Source organism: Prionailurus viverrinus, chromosome B1, assembly GCF_022837055.1.
Source record: "Prionailurus viverrinus isolate Anna chromosome B1, UM_Priviv_1.0, whole genome shotgun sequence".
NCBI classification, from domain to species: Eukaryota; Metazoa; Chordata; class Mammalia; order Carnivora; family Felidae; genus Prionailurus; species Prionailurus viverrinus.
In genome coordinates, this window is record NC_062564.1 from 201,122,463 (window position 1) to 201,142,054 (window position 19,592).

General features: G+C 48.7%; 1 protein-coding gene across 1 annotated transcript in view; it reads right to left on the reverse strand.

The window, feature by feature from the left end:
• The window catches only part of EVC2 (EvC ciliary complex subunit 2), a 135,108-nt gene that overhangs the window by 49,815 nt on the left and 65,701 nt on the right, over window positions 1-19,592 (reverse strand). Inside the window, exons 10-12 of the mRNA XM_047856663.1 lie at window positions 11,109-11,433; window positions 3,581-3,820; window positions 1,218-1,393 (exon numbers count right to left, since the gene is read on the reverse strand). Of these exons, the coding sequence (XP_047712619.1) occupies window positions 1,218-1,393; window positions 3,581-3,820; window positions 11,109-11,433 (741 nt within the window). The remainder of the gene's footprint in view (window positions 1-1,217; window positions 1,394-3,580; window positions 3,821-11,108; window positions 11,434-19,592) is intronic.

A 19,592-nucleotide genomic window follows, 5' to 3' on the forward strand; every position in this document is an offset into this window, starting at 1 on the left:
GGCAGGATGCAGAAGAGCTGAGGCTGCCCTGGCAGGAAGGTGCGTTTTCACCAACCACACAGTACCCTGGAGCTGCAGAGAAAGACCACGTGTGATCTAAGACCAGCATCTGTGTGCGTATGTATTGATTTATTTTAGAAAGAGAGAGAGAGCACATGTGCACCTGAGTAGGGTAGAGGGGCAGAGGGAGAGACCGAGACAGAGAGAGAAACAGAGAGAGAGGGAGAGAGAATCCCAAGTAGGCGCCACACCCAGCACAGAGCCTGGCTCAGGGTTCAATCCCATGACCCCAGGATCACAACCTGAGCTGAAATTAAGAGTGGGACGCTCAACCGACTGAGCCACCCAGGTGCCCCAAGCCTCTGTGTGTTCTGACTTCACTCCCAAGTTCAAGGGGAGGTGGGCTCTCCCACCACACAGCCCATGTTAAGCCTCCACCACTGATCTTGCAGCGAGATGTTGGGGATTTGCTTTAAAATAACTCTGGAGGGGGGGCGCCTGGGTGGCGCAGTCGGTTAAGCGGCCGACTTCAGCCAGGTCACGATCTCGCGGTCTGTGAGTTCGAGCCCCGCGTCGGGCTCTGGGCTGAGGCTCGGAGCCTGGAGCCTGTTTCTGATTCTGTGTCTCCCTCTCTCTCTGCCCCTCCCCCATTCATGCTCTGTCTCTCTCTGTCCCAAAAATAAATAAACGTTGAAAAATAAAATAAAATAAAATAAAATAACTCTGGAGGAGGGGCGCCTGGGTGGCTCGGTCGATTGAGCGTCCGACTTCGGCTCAGGTCACGATCTTGTGGTCCATGGGTTTGAGCTCCACGTCAGGCTCTGTGCTGACAGCTCAGAGCCTGGAGCCTGCTTCCGATTCTGTGTGTCCCTCTCTCTCTGCCTCTCCACCTGCCCCTCGCGCTCTGTCTCTCAAAATAATAATAAATAAACACTAAAAAAAAAAATAAATAACTCTGGGGGGATGTGGAGCAACATCAAGATTGATCACGGAGATTGTATGACAGGCACAGGGAAGGTTCGTCATATGGCTGTCTCAACTATCACTTACATTTTTAAAATTCTACAATGCAAAGGATTCTTCCAACTAGAGAATCTTTCTTACGAAGTAAGGAGCAGTCAGTGTATTCGCTGACCGAGCAGCGTGGACGATCCCTGATGAGGAATGATGGGACAAGGGGGTTGTGTGTGTCATCTGTGATGGCTCTCAGGTCTCACCTCTCATGCTTCTGGATGAACACGGTCAGCTGAGCATCAGCGGCGCTCAGAAGGCCTTGCACACGGGTCTCTGACGACTGCATGTTCTGGACCAGGTACTCCCTGTGGCCAAATCTTTTACTTAGATGGTATCTCTTACTAGCCTGGAAAAAGTCCATTAACTCTTCCAATTTCTCCTGTTTAGAAAAAAAAAAGATCAAGAAAATATGCCTCATTGACATTTAGAGAACATTCTAGACATGTAAAGCATTCCATTTCCTTTCTGAAGAAAACGCACAGGGGTAGGGGCATGGGGGTGATCACCTTCAACCGCCCTGCCATTAACAAGGGCTTAGAAGAAAATTACATACTAATAAGAAATGAGTGCATTCTAGACCCAGATAGCTGGGGGTTGTCGAAACATCTTTCCTGCCCTAGGAAAGGGGAAGCGGATTTCGCTCAGTCGCTCAGCCTTCACCCACGCGGTTCGCAAAACACAGCACCGGCACAGGTACGAACATCCTGGGGGTAAATCAGACACCTGAATTGACCCCCCGAACCTCCATACTCCGGCAGGAGACGGGAGGCAAGATGACAAAGCCCAAGCAAACACAAGACGCTGATGATAACCTGGGTTATGAGGTTATCAGATACCTGGGTATCTTCTCTGGGTCTGTCCTGGGCCCAGAGTGTTCCTCGCCTTATCCAACTTCATCTCGAGAGAGAGAACAACTGTTCCCACGTCACAGAGGAGGAAACGGGGTCCACAGCAAACTGCTGGCCAATGGCTGGGCAGGGATTTGAACTCAGTGATCTAATTCCAGGACCTGTGCTCTAAATTCAGGCTGCTATCGAATGCCGCTTTAACCAGTGGCACAGTAGTTAGATGGGCAGTCACTGGACCAGCGGTAATCAAAACATTGGCTTAAGCTGTGCTATCCCACTGAGTGGCTCTGCTGCCTTTCCCCAGCCGTGGAAATGCAGTCCCTGCAGGGGGTCGCCAGAGAGATCAACGCTTTGTTCTACAAGATACATATGATACCACGGCCAGTCTCCTCTCCCCCTAAAGCTGCGATGTCCCCAGTTCCCGAGACCTGGGAACCTGCACCGTCCAGACGGAAAAGCAGAACGGTCGGTCCGATACGGCCGAACACCAGCATGTTCCTGACTCACCAGCAATAGAATCGATCTACTGGGAACACTGAGGCAATATTCCTGCCCTCCACAAAACCGGGTCCGTGCGAACCACTGACTCGAGCCAGTTTCGGAAGGAAAAGCGCCTTGCAGCACAGGTGCCTGTGCTGTGGGACAATTATCACCCATGGAAGTCACCTTCCTGACCCCATTACTGCTAACAATCACGCATTCGTTCTAGCTCGAACGCCCACGTGTTGACAGTCAGCCACCGCCCGCCATGAGGAGAAAGATGACTCCATAACTGGTCAGCACTTAAGGGATGCCACGGGGTCTGAAGGCCTAACCAGGAAGACAACAGAATCCTTCCTGTATCTACTCCCGCTGAAGTCTGAGTGGGAACAACCCGGAGAGGCTGGCTTGTTCTCCTCACGCGTGCTGCCTCCTGATGGGGGCCCTCTCACCCTGGAAAACCCACTTTCGGGAGCCTTTTGGGGACGGTCACTTGGTCTTCTCTGGCACGGCCCTGCTCCTCACAGCCCTCGCTCGCCGGGCCTGTGCCGGGACCAGAAATCTGCTCGCATGGCTGCACGCCGGTGGTTTCACTCTGCGGGTGTAAACGCGCGTGCAAAATATCCCGTGCGGGCCGCAGAAATGCCTCAGCAGCGGTGGTGACCGTCTCAGATCGGCTATTCCCATTGATGTTCGGGACTTTATTCCATCGGGATTAGTAACATTCACACCGAGGCTCACACGCAAACACACGGATTCACCCAGGAGTATCCACAGAGAGTAAACCCCAGGTACACGTGGATGCACGCGCACGTGCATGCACACGTGTATTTATAGATTTTTAACTGCTGTATATATATTAAGGGTAGAATGTGCCAGGCACAGGCTCTTCCATGAATCTGCTCTATTACCCCCATTCTGTAGGCTGAGGGAACAGGATCGGGGGAGTCAGGCGATTTGCCTCAATTCGCAGAGCTGATGGCTGGTGGGACAGGAATTCGAATCCGAGTCAGCCGGCGTCCCCGGCCTGGGCTTCAAGCCACCGACTGCCCGGTTTACTGGCAACTCACGCACAAATCAAGGGGCGGAAGGAAAAGGCGGTCAGTTCACTGTACACAACCGAAGGGAAGAGAAAGGAAGAGACGGGACTCACTCCGGCAGAGGAGAAACCCCCGAGAGACGGGGCGGGGGGCAGGGAAGTCCCTCTTCCCTCACCGCGAGCCGATGTGAGGCCTCACCTGTATTTCGGAGTAATCCTGCAGCAGCGTTTTCGCCGCCTCTGGCTTCAGTTCCCCTTGGAAAACGGCACTTTGTATCTGGGTAAAGAAGATATTGTGCAGTTCGTTTCTTTGGAAAATGGCCAGCTGCCTGTGCGCCTTGGCAAAGTCTTCCTCTTGCTGCAGAGCCAGGGACCTCCTGAGGTGCTCCTGCTCCAGGCCGTGCAGGGTCCGCAGGAGGCCGTTGCACTCCACAGCCCACTGCGGGAAAGGGAGGCGAAACGTGAGAGATTACTCGTCAAACAGGCACGCCCATGCCACATGCAAGTGCACACACACACACACACACACACACACGTGCACACAGCAACACGGTGCATATACAGACGTTCAAATGCATACGCGTACACACGTGCGTCCAGCCACCCACATGCACACGCCGAACACATGCACGCAGCAACACACAGTGCACAAGACCAAAGTGCACGTGCATATATGCACATGCGCACAGCAAATACACATACACACAATACTTAGTGAACACGCATGCATGCACACACATACACATGCATACATGCACACGGCAATGCACAATGCATACACACATGTGCACACATATACAACACGCACACAGCAACACAGTGCACACACGTGTGCACACGCGTGCACATGCATGCATGCGTGTGCACACACATGCATATGCATACATGCGTGTGCACACAGCGAGTATATATACACACAGCAACACAGTGAATACATGCGTGCACATGCACACACATGCATACTGCAATGCAGAGTGCATACGAATGTGTGCACACGGATCCATACATGCACACACAGCACCTATACACTTACATGGCAACATACACGCACACACACACACACACAAGTCCCAAGCTGGCAATGATAAGGCTGCTAAGCTCTGGGAAATACTGTTGCAACCTGTCCTTCACCATTATCTTCATGTTTTTCAGAACAATCTCAAAGCAGAAAATTCACAGGGATGGAAATCTGCAAATCAAACTGCCCGAAAATAGCTTGCAGAATAGAAACATTAATGGATTGTGCTGTTAGGCTCTCGGGCTTATTTCCATCATCTTTCATTCTTAACTCAATTGAAGAGGAAAATACCAGCAATCAGGCCAGAGTTGAGCTGATTTGGGTAAAAAAAGGAGGCAGAGTAGTTAAGAAATGGCCACTGGAGACCTGCATTCCTTGTGGTCATTATGAAGGAAGGAAGGAAGGAAGGAAGGAAGGAAGGAAGGAAGGAAGGAAAAGACACACCTACACTGAGTTCCTGCTGCCTTCACATCCCACTACCAGAAAAGACCCACATCCCAGGAGGAGAGTGTAATTAATTCCCCCTGGGGAGCAGACTTCTAAGATGGTCCCCAGCTTCTTGGCCCCATGGTATACACATCATATAGGTCCCTCCCCCTTGAGTGTGGACATGAACTCTGAACCTGACAGGACCGTCGCCTTATGACTTGGTTATTACGTGGCAAAAGTGAACGGGGTCTTGATGATGTAACGGAGGTCCCTGATCAGTTGACTTGAAGTTAACCGGGTGGGGGGGGGGGGCGGGAGAAAGGATCCTGGGTGGGCCCGAATACAGGAGGTGAGCATTCTGGAAAGATGCGCTGGGCCTTCCTGAACAGAGAGACGCTCTTCTGCTGGCCTTGGAGAAGGGAGCAGCCTCTTAAGAAGAACAGTACGTGGAGAAGGGAAACCTACAGGAGCTGAGGGCCCGAGTCCACACTGCAAGAAGGTGAATTCTGTGCACGACCGAACAGCTGGGACCAGGGCCCCAAGCTCCAGAGAAGGCAGCCCAGCTGAGGCCCAGACGGCAGGCCTCTGAGACCCTGCAGAGAACTCAGCTAAACTGTGCCCAGACTCCCGGACGCAGAAACAGTGGGTGTGATGTGAAGTTGCTAGACGTGTGGCGATTTGGGACAGAAAATGAACACAGTCCACTTCACAGAGGTGAAGTCACACAAGCTCCGGGAAGCTGAGGGTCTCTCCCCAGCTCCTACCCGTGCCAGGAGAGGAGAGGAGGTGAAACCAGAATCTTCGGGCTCTGTGTTCTGCAGCCATAGACGTTGGAGCAAAGTCAGGGGAAGGTGCCCGTGTCCGTGAGGCAGAGAGCACAGCCATTCTAGGGGTCAAGGTCAAGAGACCGTGGCCTCAGGTGGCATGAGGGGTTGGGTGGTGGCTGTGTAGGCTAAATGGAGACGCAGGGGAGGCAGAAGGGGGATGGGGACAGAGGGAGAGGGCTGTATGTAGCCCCTCCGGCTAAGCAGGAACCACCGTACGCCCGCCAATGCTCTGTGTTCTCAGTGACCCATGTGGCCAGGCGCCCAGACCTACCGCCTGCGTTTCCGATCACTCACAAAAGCCTATAAAGGTGATACAGATGTGCTTCTGCCTTTCTAGTCCTTGTTCCTTACGTTTGAATTTGCTCAGAATCCGGCCCAGATAGAAGAGTGTTATTTACACCGGGCCCCCCAAAAGCCCAGCAGCCCACCCAGGACAATCCCTGCCCTTGGGGTGCAACGACACCCCACATCTGTGAAGACCAGCAGCCACAGCCTCCCGAGGTCACGGACCTCCACATGCGTCCTCCCGGCCACATCTCCAGGGACCACCCCCGTATCAACGGTTTGCCTCGGCCACCAGAAAACACACGGTCTTGTTTTAAAAGCTGATCGTATAGGGGCACCTGGGTGGCTCAGTCGGCTAAGTGTCTGACTTCAGCTCAGGTCATGATCTCATGGTTTGTGGGTTCGAGCCTCACGTCGGGCTCTGTGCTGGCCGCTCGGAGCCTGGAGCCTGCTTCGGATTCTGTGTCTCCCTCTCTCTCTCTCTGCCCCTCCCCCACTCATGCTCTGTCTCTCTCGGTCTCAAAAATAAATAAAAACATTAAAAAAAAAGCTGATTGTACAAAAGGATTGGATCAGACTTCTGTGAGCCACTCTTCTGGGCAGAAGTGGTTATTCACAGCTTTCATCTGAACTAAGAGGATGCAGCTCACCCACGGTCAGGGGGGTGTGGGCACCACAGGACGATCTGCTGCTGAGACAGGAGCTGGTGCCCAGTTAGGCTGATTCGCTCATCAAAGTGACCTTCTTTTCCTGACAGTATGAAATTCAAGCCGCACGCCTCAATTTATTTTAATTAACAGGAGCGAAACATCGGGTGAAATCCACATGGCTTCCCGCAGTCAGGACGTATGCAGCGCGCACGCGCATGCACGGAAATCCTAAAATAAAGTTATCTGTCCTTGTTCACAATTACATTTCTGAAGAATAAGGCACGAAGCCATGATATGCTCGTGTCGGAGTGAAGCATTCCCTAAAACCAATTAAGAATTTTTAATGTTTACTTCTGAGAGAGACAGCGAGCGAGCGAGCAGGGGAGGGGCAGGGAGAGAGGGAGGCACAGAATCGGAAGCAGGCTCCAGGCTCCGAGCTGTCAGCAGAGAGCCCGACGCGGGGCTCGAACTCACCAGCTGTGAGGTCAGGACCTGAGCCGAAGTCGGTCACTTAACCGAATGCGTCACCCGGGCGCCCACTAAAACCAATTTTGATGCGAGCCCCCCTCGCTTCCATCTACGCTGCCCTCCTGCGTTCAGGGTCCAGAGACCTGCAGAAATGTGTTCACCCGCTGACCGAGCTCAGTCCTCCTGGGGCACAGGTGAGAAGGCTATGCTGTAAAGCAGGGGAGCCCCCTGCCAAGGGCCTATCGAGCAGGTGAGCATATAGAAGCGAGTGAGGTGTCCTGGTATGAGGGGCACTAAGGGGTGGTGGGGAGTGGACACAATGGAGAGAAGCCCTGCCTACGGGCCACCCACTGCTCAGCCCACCAACGGGGGCTCTGCAAGAACACGGACGCACCGCGGCACATCTCCCCATTTTTTAAAAGAAGCTGGAAGTCTGGATTTGTGAGGCGCCTGGGTGGCTCAGTCGGTTGAGCGTCCGACTTCGGCTCGGGTCATGATCTCGCGGTCCGTGAGTTCGAGCCCCGCGTCGGGCTCTGGGCTGACGGCTCCGAGCCCGGAGCCTGCTTCCTCCGATTCTGTGTCTCCCTCTCTCTCTGCCCCTCCCCCACTCACACTCTCTCTCTCTCTCTCACAAAAATAAATAACATTATACAAATTTCTTAAATAAAAAACTCGTTCTTAATGGAATAATATGCCCAAAATATTTTCACGCATTTTCTTTAAAGACGACTGTGATAAACATAGAGGTAAGTTACGAGGTCACTGGTAGTTTTTGTTAACAGGGAGTGGCTTGCACGGACCGGAAGGGAAGACTTTTGCAGTTCAGATGCTATTTTTGGAAGCGAACTGGCTCAAGCAAGGCGACCGGTTTCTGAACAGGGTGACCCAAAGGACCCAGAGCGATGGCAGCCTCCTGCTGCAGGCCAGCAGACTGGGGAGTGAGGCCAGGCAGGAACACGCTTGTCCCGCCATCCCTTCTCAGGACCCCAACTACCTGTGCCAATAATGAGGCAACACTTACAGCCACATTGTTGTAGGCAGCCTTCTGGGAGCTAAAGGTAGGAGGCAGCAGGATGGGTTAGCCTGGCACAGGGCAGCAGGGGGGGTATGGCGTGCCAACGCACCATGGCTGCAGGGAGGTGCGGGGTTGGCGCTCGCTGTGGCGGCTCTGCTGTCTTGGCCCCACCCACGTGTCCTCGGGCAGGTGACCTTCTCCAAATCCGTTTCCTCAGCTGTAAAAGTGGGATCCTATCAACTCCCACCTCACTCAGGGGGTGTGAAGATGTGACGAGAAGGTCTGCGTGCCGTGCTTAGAACCACACCTGCATGTGGCGAGCACGAAGTGTGGGAGCGTCTAATAAGATCAGAAAATACTTACACCGTGATATTAAGCGGGAACGAGCAAGATACGCAATTTTATGAACTCCCTAAACTGTACTTTGTTAAAAAAAAAACAGAGGCGGTGCCTGGGTGGCTCAGTCGGTTAAGCGTCTGACCCTCGATTTCACCTCAGGTCACGATCTCAACAGTTCGTGAGTTCGAGCCCCGCGTCGGGCTCTGTGCTGACAGCTCGGAGCCTGGAGCCTGCTTTGGATTCTGTGTCTCCCTCTCTCTATCCCTCCCCTGCTTATGCTCTGTCTCTCAAAAAATAAATAAATGTTAAAAAATTAAAAAAATATAAAAATGTAAAAACGCATTCTCAATCCACGGGCCAGACAAAAACAGGCTGGGCTCATGGGTCTAGTTTGCTGTCTCCTATTTTCTAGTACTTTCCAAGCCTCTTTCCTAGAACGTGTATTATTTTCATAGGAACAAAAATGATAACAAATTTAGGAGAGAAGAGAAAGAGGAGCTGTGCGATGGTTCAGGGGTCAAATCACTGCTCTGTGAGCTCAGCACCGTCTTCAGAAGCACGTGGCTTAGAGAAACTTGGTGTTGACCGGCACAGTCATGGAGGGAGGTCAGAGAGCGGGGTCAACCGGCAGGAAGCTGGTGGCTGAGGAGTGCCCCCAACCCCTGCCAGACACAAAACCACATCCTAACCCAGAACCTGTGCATGTGACTCTATTCAGAATGAAGATCTTTGCAGATATAATTAAGTTAAGGATCTCGTGGGACCATCCTGGGCTGTTTGGGTGAGCCCTAACTCCAAAGACAAGTGCCCTTACAAGAGACAGAAGAGATGACATCCCAGGCTAAAAGAGTGCATGTGAAGACAGAAGTCAAGACTGGAGTGATGTGGCCACCAGCCAAGGAGTGCCTGGAGCCACCAGAAGCTGGGAGGGACAAGAAAGGACCTTCCCCTAGAGACTTCTGAAGCGTATGCACGGCTGACACCTTGATTTAGGACTTGTGGCCCCCAGAATTGTCAAAGAATGAAAATATCTTGCTTTAAGCTACTAAATCTGTGGTAATTTGTTATAGCAGTCACAGGAAGTTCATACAGGAGCCGAGCAGAAAATGAGCATCACCCTAAAACAAGATGCATGTTAAGGGGAGGGGGACCCCGGGGGCAAGGCATGAATCTCGTCTCTTTTCATCACCACCCAGCTTGCAGGCCGACAACAGATGACCACCGGAGGACCACAAGCTGTGGGCCCTGTTTGTCCACGTCCAGGGGAATCTGGGCATGGCCGGCAGGCTGGGGAACAGGAGTTAGCAGTTCAGAAGCCTGTTCCTTCCTAAATAGGTATTAGATCTCCTGAGGATGACCGATTTCTAGACCAGGAAATGGGGGCTCAAGTCCCAGGGACTGAGCCTCTTTCACAGAGGAAGGCAGACATCAGGCTTGACTGGATGCACTCAGTGAAGAACTCTAGTATGATTTCTCTCAAAACAGAAACTGACAGGTTTCTTGGAGAAATGAGAACTGATCTCTGGTCAACAGAAGCCAGCCCTGGGAAGGCCGAGGGTCAGAACTCTCAGAGCTGAGCACTGTGCACTGAGCCTGGGGCAGCCAACACCTCTTGGCTACTTTTCCTGCATCGCCTCTCCCAGTCACCCTGAGAGGGGGTGCCCTCAGCCCTGGTTCACAGCCAGGCAGGCTCATCCAGGCCCCCAGGAGCTGAACCGCAATATACTACAAAGGGAGTCCAGGTCTGTCTGACAATGGAGCTGGTGCTGGAGGGCTCCGCTGTCTAGCACCACGCAGCCCAGACGGACACCCACACACGCCGATGTCACCACCTCCCTGGGCCACGCTCTCCGTGGATGCATGCTTTCTACTCTCCCCATGATCTCCCACAGCACTGTGAACACATCTCTATTCTCAAATAGTTGAATGAGATCACACCTTCTAAACGTGAAGATCGTTCATTGAACTGTGAACTTCTTGAACTCAAGAACCATGTCTCATTTTGCTCTGTACTTCACTGCCTAGCCCAGTGCATGGAGACAGTAAGTGATCAATAAATCCTTTCTAAATAAATTCTAGATGGATGGATGGATGGATGGATGGATGGACAAGTGGATGAAAGGGTGGTGGGTGGGTGGATGGAGAGGTGAACAGAAGCATGGTAGGTAGAGGGATGGATGGATGGATGGATGGATGATGTATAGATTGACAGGTGGATGGAAGGGTGGTGAGTGGGTGAAAGGATGGATGGATGGGTGGATGGGTGAATGGGTGGGTGGATGGGTGGATGGAAGGGTGCTGGGTAGATGGATGGATGGGTGGATGGATGTATAGATGGATGGGTGGATGGAAGGGTGGCGGGTGGGTGAAAGGATGGATGGATGGATGGATGGGTGGATGGAAGGGTGGTGGGTAGATGGATGGATGGGTGGATAGATGAGTGGATTAAAAGAGTGATAGGTAGATGGATGAATGGGTATATAGATGGACAGGTGGATGGAAGGGTGGTGGATGCACAGATGGATGGGTGGATGGATAAGTGGATGGACAGGTGGATGGGGGGGTGAGTGGGTGGATGGATAGATGGATGGGTGATGAGTGAATGGGCGGATGGACGGGCAGACAGATGGATAAATGATGAATCCCTGAGAGAAAGCAGACAGGAGAGTGAAGCCTTCCTTTCAAAGCTGCCTCACCTTCTCACTGACACGTTTCAGCAATTCTTCTGCTTCTTCCATTGCCGCCATCTCCCTCTGGTACTGGTTCTCTGTCTTCTTTCTCGTTTCCAGGTCACATTCAGCTGTCAATGCCACCATCTTCCGATCATATTCCTCCTGTATTTCTTTCTCCAGCAACAGAAACTGCGTTTTGAAAACGGAGCCCATCCTCCTCTCTACTTGGGGGGAGAGGTGGCCAGCGCTGGTCAGATTCTTCAGCAGAAGGGCGATGATATCTCTGCTGATTTGGGTTCGACAAGCCTCCAGGGCTGAGTCGGCCCGATTCAGGGTTGCAATCTCCAACCTGGGGGACACAAAAGCCAAGAGCAGTCCACTCGGTGAAGTCACAGCAGACACCGAAGGTCCCACAGAGCTCTGAAGTTTTGAATGATTTGTAGGTAACGCCTTTCTTTTTCCCTTTTTCCTCCTCCTCTTCCTCCCTCCCTCCTGCTCCAGCCTGTTACTGTCGGCCAGAGACCAAATTAGCAGATTCTTCAGTAGTCAGTTTGCAGGGTGCCAGGCTGGAAACTACAAGGAATACAACTGATATAAGGCCTGGTCTTTGTCAACAAGTAACACTTCAACAACAAGGAGGCCAAGGGAAAAATGGACAGTTAATATGTCTAGAAGCCGATTTTACTTTGTTCTGATTAAAAGTCATCTTGTGGAAATAACAACTAAATGTAATACGGTGCCCCGGATGGGATCCTGGAACAGAAAAAGGACATTAGAAAAACTAGGGAGAAGTTAGGACGGCAGAGGAGCAGGGGGACCCTAAGCTTGCCTCGTCCCTCAAACACAGCTGGGTAAGTATCAAATCATTCTGAGCACGCAAGAAATCAATCTGAGGACTAAGAGAATAAAACTGCAAGTCTACAAGTAGAATCGTGGAAAGTAGGAGCTGCAGAGGGTTGATTTGGGGGAGATAAGAACTGCGGGTTTTGGGGGTGGTGGGGAGGGAACCCTGCTTACGGAGATTACCGCAGGGTATTAGCAACAGCAGAGCACAAAACCTGAAGCTTTAGAAGTCCGACACCACCGGGGTCGTGCCTGGCTTAGCGGTGATCCTGCCAACAAACTGGGCAATTTGGAAGACATGGATAATAAATTCCTAGACTCACAAGTTACCAAAACTGAAACAGGAAGAAATAGAAAATTTGAACAGACCCATAACCAGCAAAGAAATTGAACCTGTAATCAAAAATCTCCCAACAAACAAGAGTCCTGGGTCAGATAGCTTCCCTGGGGAATTCTATCAGACATTTAAAGAAGAGTTAAGGGGTGCCTGGGTGGCTCAGTCGGTTAAGCATCCGGCTTCGGCTCAGGTCATGATCTCACAGTCCGTGAGTTCGAGCCCCGTGTCAGTCTCTGTGCTGACAGCGCAGAGCCTGGAGCCTGCTTCGGATTCTGTGTCTCCCTCACTCTCTGCCCCTCCCCTGCTCATGCTCTGCCTCTCTCTGTCTCAAAAATAAATAAAAACATTAAAAACAATTTTTTTTAAAAGAAGAGTTAATACCAATTTATCTCAAATTGTCTCCCCCCCCCAATTACAAATGGATGGAAAACTTACAAACTCATTGTAAGAAGCCAGCATTACCTTGATTCCAACACCAGATAAAGACCCCACTAAAAAGGAGAAGTACTAGTCAATATCCCTGATAAACATGAATGCAAAAACTCTCAAGAAACTATCAGCCAATCGAATCCAACAGTAAATTAAAAGAATTATTCACCATGATCAAGTGGGATTTACTCCTGGGCTGCAAGAGCAAATCAATATTTGCAAATCAATCAACACGATGCACCGTTTTATGAATAAAAGAAAGGATAAGAACCATATGATCCCCTCAACAGACGCAGAAAAAGGATTTGACAAGATACAACATCCATCGTTGATAAAAGAAAACCCTCAACAAAGTAGGTATAGATGGAACATAACCTCAACATCTTAAAGGCCATATACAAAAGACCCACAGCTAGTATCATCCTCAATGGGGTAAAAACTGAGAGCCTTTCCGCTGAAGTCAGGAACAAGACAAGGATGTCCACTCTCACCATCACTATTTAACACAGTACTGGAAGTCTTAGCCTCAGCAATCAGACAACAAAAAGAAATCAACAAGGAAGAAGCCGAACTTCTATTTGCAGACGACGTGATACTCTATGTAGAAAACCCAAAAGACTTCACCAAAAAACTGCCAGAACTAATCCATGAATTCAGCAAAGTCACAGGATATAAAATCAACGTACAGATATCTGTTGCATTTCTATACACCAATAATGAAGCAGCAGAAAAAAAATCAAGGAATCGATCCCATTTGCAATTGCACCAAAACCAGTAAGATATCTAGGATTAAACCTAACTAAAAAGGTAAGAGATCTGTACTCTGAAAACTACAGAACACGGAGGAAAGAAATAGAAGAGGACACAAAGCAATGGAAACACATTCCATGCTCATGGACTGGAAGAACAAATATTGTTAAAATGTCTACACTAGTCAAAGCAATCTACACATTTAATGCAATCCCTATCAAAACACCACCAGCATTTTTCACAGAGCTAAAACAAACAATCCTAAAATTTGTATAGAACCACAAAAGACCCTGAATGGTCAAAGCAATCCTGAAAAAGAAAAGCAAAGTGGGAGGCATCACGATTTAGGACTTTAAGCTATATTACAAAGCGGTAATCATCAAGACAGTATGGTACTGGCACAAAAACAGACACATACATCAATGGTACAGAACAGAAAACCCAGAAACGGGCCTACAACTATGTGGTCAACTAATCTTTGATGAAGCAGGAAAGAACATCCAATGGAAAAAGGACAGTCACTTCAACAACAACGTGCAGATGAACCCAGACCACTTTCTTACACCATACACAAAAATAAACTCAAAATGGATGAAAGGCCTCAATGTGAGACAAGAAACCATCAAAATCCTAGAGGAGAACACAGGCAGGCAGCAACCTCTTTAACCTCAGCAAGAACAACTTCTTACTAGACACATCTCTGGAGGCAAGAAAAACAAACGCAAAAATGAACTACTGGGACCTCATCAAAATAAAAAGCTTCTGCACAGTGAAGGAAACAATCAACAAAACTTAAAGGCAACCTATGGGAATGGGAGAAGATATTTGCAAATGACATATCTCACAAAGGGTTAATATCCAAAACCTATCAAGAACTTATCAAACTCAACACCCAAAAACCAAATAATCCAGTGAAGAAATGGGCAGAAGACATGAATAGACACTTTTCTAAAGAAGACATCCAGATGACTAACAGAAACGTGAAAAAGACGCTCAACATCGTTCATCATCAAGGAAATACAAATCAAAACCATGATGAGATACCACCTCACCTGTCAGAATGGCTAAAATTCACAACACAAGAAACAACAGATGTTGGCGAGGATGCAGGCAAAGGGGAACCTTCTTCACTGTTGGTGGGAATGCAAACTGGTGCGGCCACTGTGGAAAACAGTGTGGAGGTTCCTCAAAATGTTAAAAATAGAACTACCCCATGATCCGGCAACTGCACTAGTAGGTATTTACCCAAAGGACATAAAAATAAAAGTACAGATTCAAAGGGGTACACACACCCCAATGTTTATAGAAGCACTATCAACAACAGCCAAACTATGGAGAGAGCCCAAATTTCCACTTACTGATGAGTGGATAAAGATGTGGTATATATATACAATGAAATATCACTCAGCCATTAAAAAGAGTGAAATCTTGCCATTTGCAATGACGTGGATGGAGCTAGAGTGTATAATGCTAAGCGAAATAACTCAGAGAAAGACAAATATCATATGATTTCACTCCTATGTGGAATTTAAGAAACAAAACAGATAAACCTATGGGAAGGGGGAAAAAAAGAGAAGAGTGGGAAATAAACCACAAGAGAGTCTTAACGACAGAGAACAAACTGAGGGTGGATGGAGAGGAAGTGGGTGGGCTGATGGGTTAAATGGATGATGTGTATTAAGGAGGGCACTTGTTGGGATGGGCACTGGGTATTGTATGGAAGTGATGAATCACTGAATTCTCCCCCCTGAAACCAATATTGCGCTGTTGGTTAACTAACTAGAACTTAAATAAAAATTTGAAAAGAAAAATAAAAGACAATCTAGGGAAATCTGAATGAAGTACGGACTTTGGTGAAGAATGGATCGACATTGGCTCATTGATTGTAATAAGTGTGCCATAACCATGTAACCTGCTGACAACAGGGGAGATTGTGTACAGTGTAGGGGGGAACTCTCCTTACTGTCTTCTCAATTTTTCTGTAAATCTACAACTGCTGTAAAATAAAGTCTACTCAAGAAAAATCAATGAGATGCATCACAGGGTCCCAGGTTCTAGAACTTGATTGTGGTGGTGGTCGCATGGCTCGATCCTTTACAGGAATGTGTCAGATTATACTCTTAATACGGGTGAATTTTACAGTATGTTCATCATACCTCTATATAGCTATAAAAGGATGCATAGAAAAATTAATGCTCATGATGAAAAGTGTGGATAACAAAGACAAACAGAAAAAGACTTCCTTTACTGTAAGACCAATATTTCAACACAACCAATGAAGGTATTTGGCTGTATTTGCTTCCAGTTTGTTTCTCTAAGCCTACACTTTTCCATGTTTGCACACCATTTACATAGATGCAAAAACAATTCTGTCCTTTTTTTTTTTTTATTAGCACTGTAACAGGAAACTTCCAGTGGTGTTTAAAAGTCATAAAAGTTTGAGGCGCCTGGGTGGCTCAGTGGGTTAAGTGTTTGACTTCGGCTCAGGTCAGATCTCACAGTTCATGGGTTCGAGGCCCAAGTTGGGCTCTGTGCTGACAGCTCAGAGCCTGGAGCCTGCTTCGGATTCTCTCTCTCTCTCTCTCTCTCTCTCTCTCTGCCCCTCCCCAGCTCGCATTCTGTCTCTGTCTTTCAAAAATGAATGTTAAAAAAAATTGTTTTAAAGCCATAAAAGTTTCCTCTACAGTGGTTGCAAAATAGTTCATTTTGTGATGTACCATGATTTTGAACCATTTTTCTAGTGTTGCACATTTGGGTTACTTGAAAAATTCAAAACCTAAAATAGTCCCACAGTAACTATCAATGTAAAGAGTTTTGGGTGCGCCTGGGCGGCTCAGTCAGTTAAGTGTCTGATTCTTGATTTCAGCTCAGGTCATGATCTCACAGTTCCTAAGTTCAAGCACCACGTCAAGCTCTCCACTGACAGTGCAGCGTCTGCCTGGGATTCTCTCTCTCTCTCTCTCTCTCTCTCTCTGCCCCTCCCCTGCTTGTTCTCTCCTCCCTCTCTCTCTCTCTTTATCTCAAAGTAAATAAACTCAAAAAAAAAAAAAAAAACAAGAACCAAAAAAACCCCACAATGTCAGTTAAATCTACTTTTTTCTGCCCTCCCTTTTCTCTTTTATGCCATTGGTTTGTTGGGGGAGCTAGATTATTCATCCTGCAGAATGCTCCACCTTCTTTCCATGGGGTGTCACTGTTCCTCTCTCCTCTGTATTTCCTGTAAAGTACTAGTTACATCTCATATCTTGATCAGAATCAGACTTAATTTGTTTTCCAAAATACCCTGTAAGTGGCACCATATGCTTCCTACAAGGTCAAAGGATGGCTAACTTCTAAGAGATCAGGAGGTTCAAGTAAGTGCCAGCATGATCCCTGCATCATAAAGTCTATCAACCTTCACCTAACCGTTTTAGCATCCAAGTGCAACTGTTACTTAGATCCACGATTTCATTAGGGGCTGGAAAATGTTCATTTTGTAATTCTATCACTTCCACATTCATAAAGCTGACAGTCTTCAAACAATCCATAGATTGTTCTGTTCCATCAGAACAATGTTGTTCTGACATAAAGTCTGTAGACAGAATGGATGTTTGATTCTTTGCTAATTACAACTGATGTCATAGCAACTTCCAATGGTGACAAATGAGATTGGGTCCGTGTTTTTCTTTTCTTGTTTGTTTCCTTATTTTGTTGTTATTTTGCTTTATTTTGTTTTGGTATTTGAAAACAAAAGGATGCTCAAACTTTTGCCAAATCCCTGAGAATCTGAGCTTTGGATAACTTCTACTGGGAAGCTCACAAGAGGAAGAACATGAAATACGTTACCAGGCAGCATGGCTTATGGGGCAAATGACACCTGATTGGTAGATCACATCTGGATGGGGGCACCTGTACATGAGCCATGAATGTCTAGCAGGGAAGCCACACTCTGGACTTCCTCAAGGGAAGTGACTCTGGGAACTGGGGATGTCCCTTGTGGGGGGACCCTGGAAGCTATGCTTGTGAGTTGTTACAGGAGATTCTGGCTCCTGTGGGGTATGAAGCTTTTAAGACAGGAAGGCTCCCACCTGAGCCCTGATGTGGATTACATCTCCTTGCACTGAGCTGTGTCGCCTGGCGAGAAAACACCTCCCAGACAGCGACGTAGTCCACAATGTGACCTGGGGCAAGGACACCCACGGAAGAATGCCTGATGTCCTCGTGGCAAGCCATGTTCCTGCCCCTCTGGCCATCTGCTTACACGGGGTCAAGTGTAGCTTATGGGAGTCTTTTGAGCCCAAGTGTTCACCTGGACCTAGGAACACCCCCTCCTCCTGTCCTGCATCACTGTGAAATTACAAATTTTTATGTATTTGGTGGGTTTCAATCAACTGCAGTGATAATTCTTTTTGGTGCTCAAATTTTTCCGTCTCAGGTCAAACTAGCTCCTGTGTCCTTTAGACATGACCCGATCAGCCTTTTTCTTTTTTTTAAGGTTTATTTTTTTATTTTGAGAGAGAAAGAAAGGGAGAACCAGCAGGGGAGGAGCAGAGAGAGAGGGAGAGAGGGAATCCCAAGCAGATTCTGCGCTGTCATCACAGAGCCCGACGCAGGGCTCGAACACACGAACTGTGAGATCACGGCCCAAGCCGAAATCGAGAGCCAGAGACTCAACCGACTGGGCCACCCGGGCACCCCTCATCAGTCTACTTTTATGTAACAGCTCTGGCATTTCATCTCTCATTTTCTCCACTACTCACTGAGCAGGGGTGTGTGCTGAGTGTCCCAGGTCACAAAGCAAGAAAGAAGCGCATGCAGGGTTAAACATCCAAAGAACGAGGCCATGTTCCGCAGGCTCAGAAAAAAAATTACTTCTCTGCTGAGAGAGACACAGTAGATTTCACATCTTTAATGAAGCTGTTTGTGGCAGGCAAGCTCATGGTCCCCTGAAGACATCCACGTCCTAATCCCCAGAACCTCTGGATGTGCTGGGTTACGTGGCAAAGGAGAAACAAGGTTGCGGATGAAATTAAGGTGGCTCATCAGCTGACCTTAATGGTAGAGAGATAAATAACAAGGGTCTCTAAGAGTGGGAGGAGGGGGCAGAAGATGAGTGGGATCGGGAGAGGAAGGAAGGGGTGGGGGGGGGACGGGGTCATCAGCCCTGAAGACGGAGGACGGGCCAGGAGCCCGGGAGAGGGGAAGTCTCAAGGAGCCGGAGAAGGCAAGGAAACGGATTCTCCCCTAGAGCTGACCCCCTGGCTTTTCTTGGGGAGGACTATTTTGGACTATGACCTCCAGAACTAGAAGACAATGCATTTGTGCTGGTTGAAGCCACCCAGTTCGCGGTGATTTGTTACTGCTGAATACGAAACTCCTACATCTTGCCCGACCACTCTATCCATCATTCATTCATTGGTTCATTGATTACCTTGCACAAGAGAGTGTTGCGGCTGCCTGTCGGGTAAACTCCCAGTGTTCTACCAGGTACGTGGAGGTTGGAATGAACAAGAGGACATCTCTGTAGGTCACTGCTGTCCAACCACCTACCAGTTAAGGGACCCGGGGAAAGAACTTAGCTCCCCCAGAGGATAAGGGGGGGCACCCTCACAGGGTGGTGTTCAGGGTTAAAAGAGGTAAGAAATATAAAACGCACGGCGTAGCGTCTCAAATTTTATTGGTTCTAAGTAATCAAAGTTCCTTGGCTAACCTTGTCCCAGGAGACAGGCTGCGGAATAGAATATCGCGCACGGCTCGCCCTTCCCAACTGCCAGGGAAGACAATCTCATGAGCACTTCCTGCCCAAACAGTTTTAATGTTAATCACCATGGATAAACTGTCAGAAGAGGCAACAGTCAAAACTGCCAGGGCGTCCCCAAAGCCACCAAGGAAAGAAAAATGTGCCTTTAAACCAATTAAAATGCCATGCAGTTAATGAGGCCAACTCTCATCTGTTAAATTTCCCAAATGGCCACAGGAGAGGAAAATAAGAATTAAGAATTCATCGTCTACATACGGGACTGGATCCATTGCTGTGGAGGCAATTCCCACCATCCCCTACGGCATTTTAAATTGTTTCTAATGAAATGCACATAAATTTCCACCTTCCCCCCGCAAGTCTCTAATGGTTCCATGGGACAGAGACACTGTGAGTCACACATGCTGGGCTG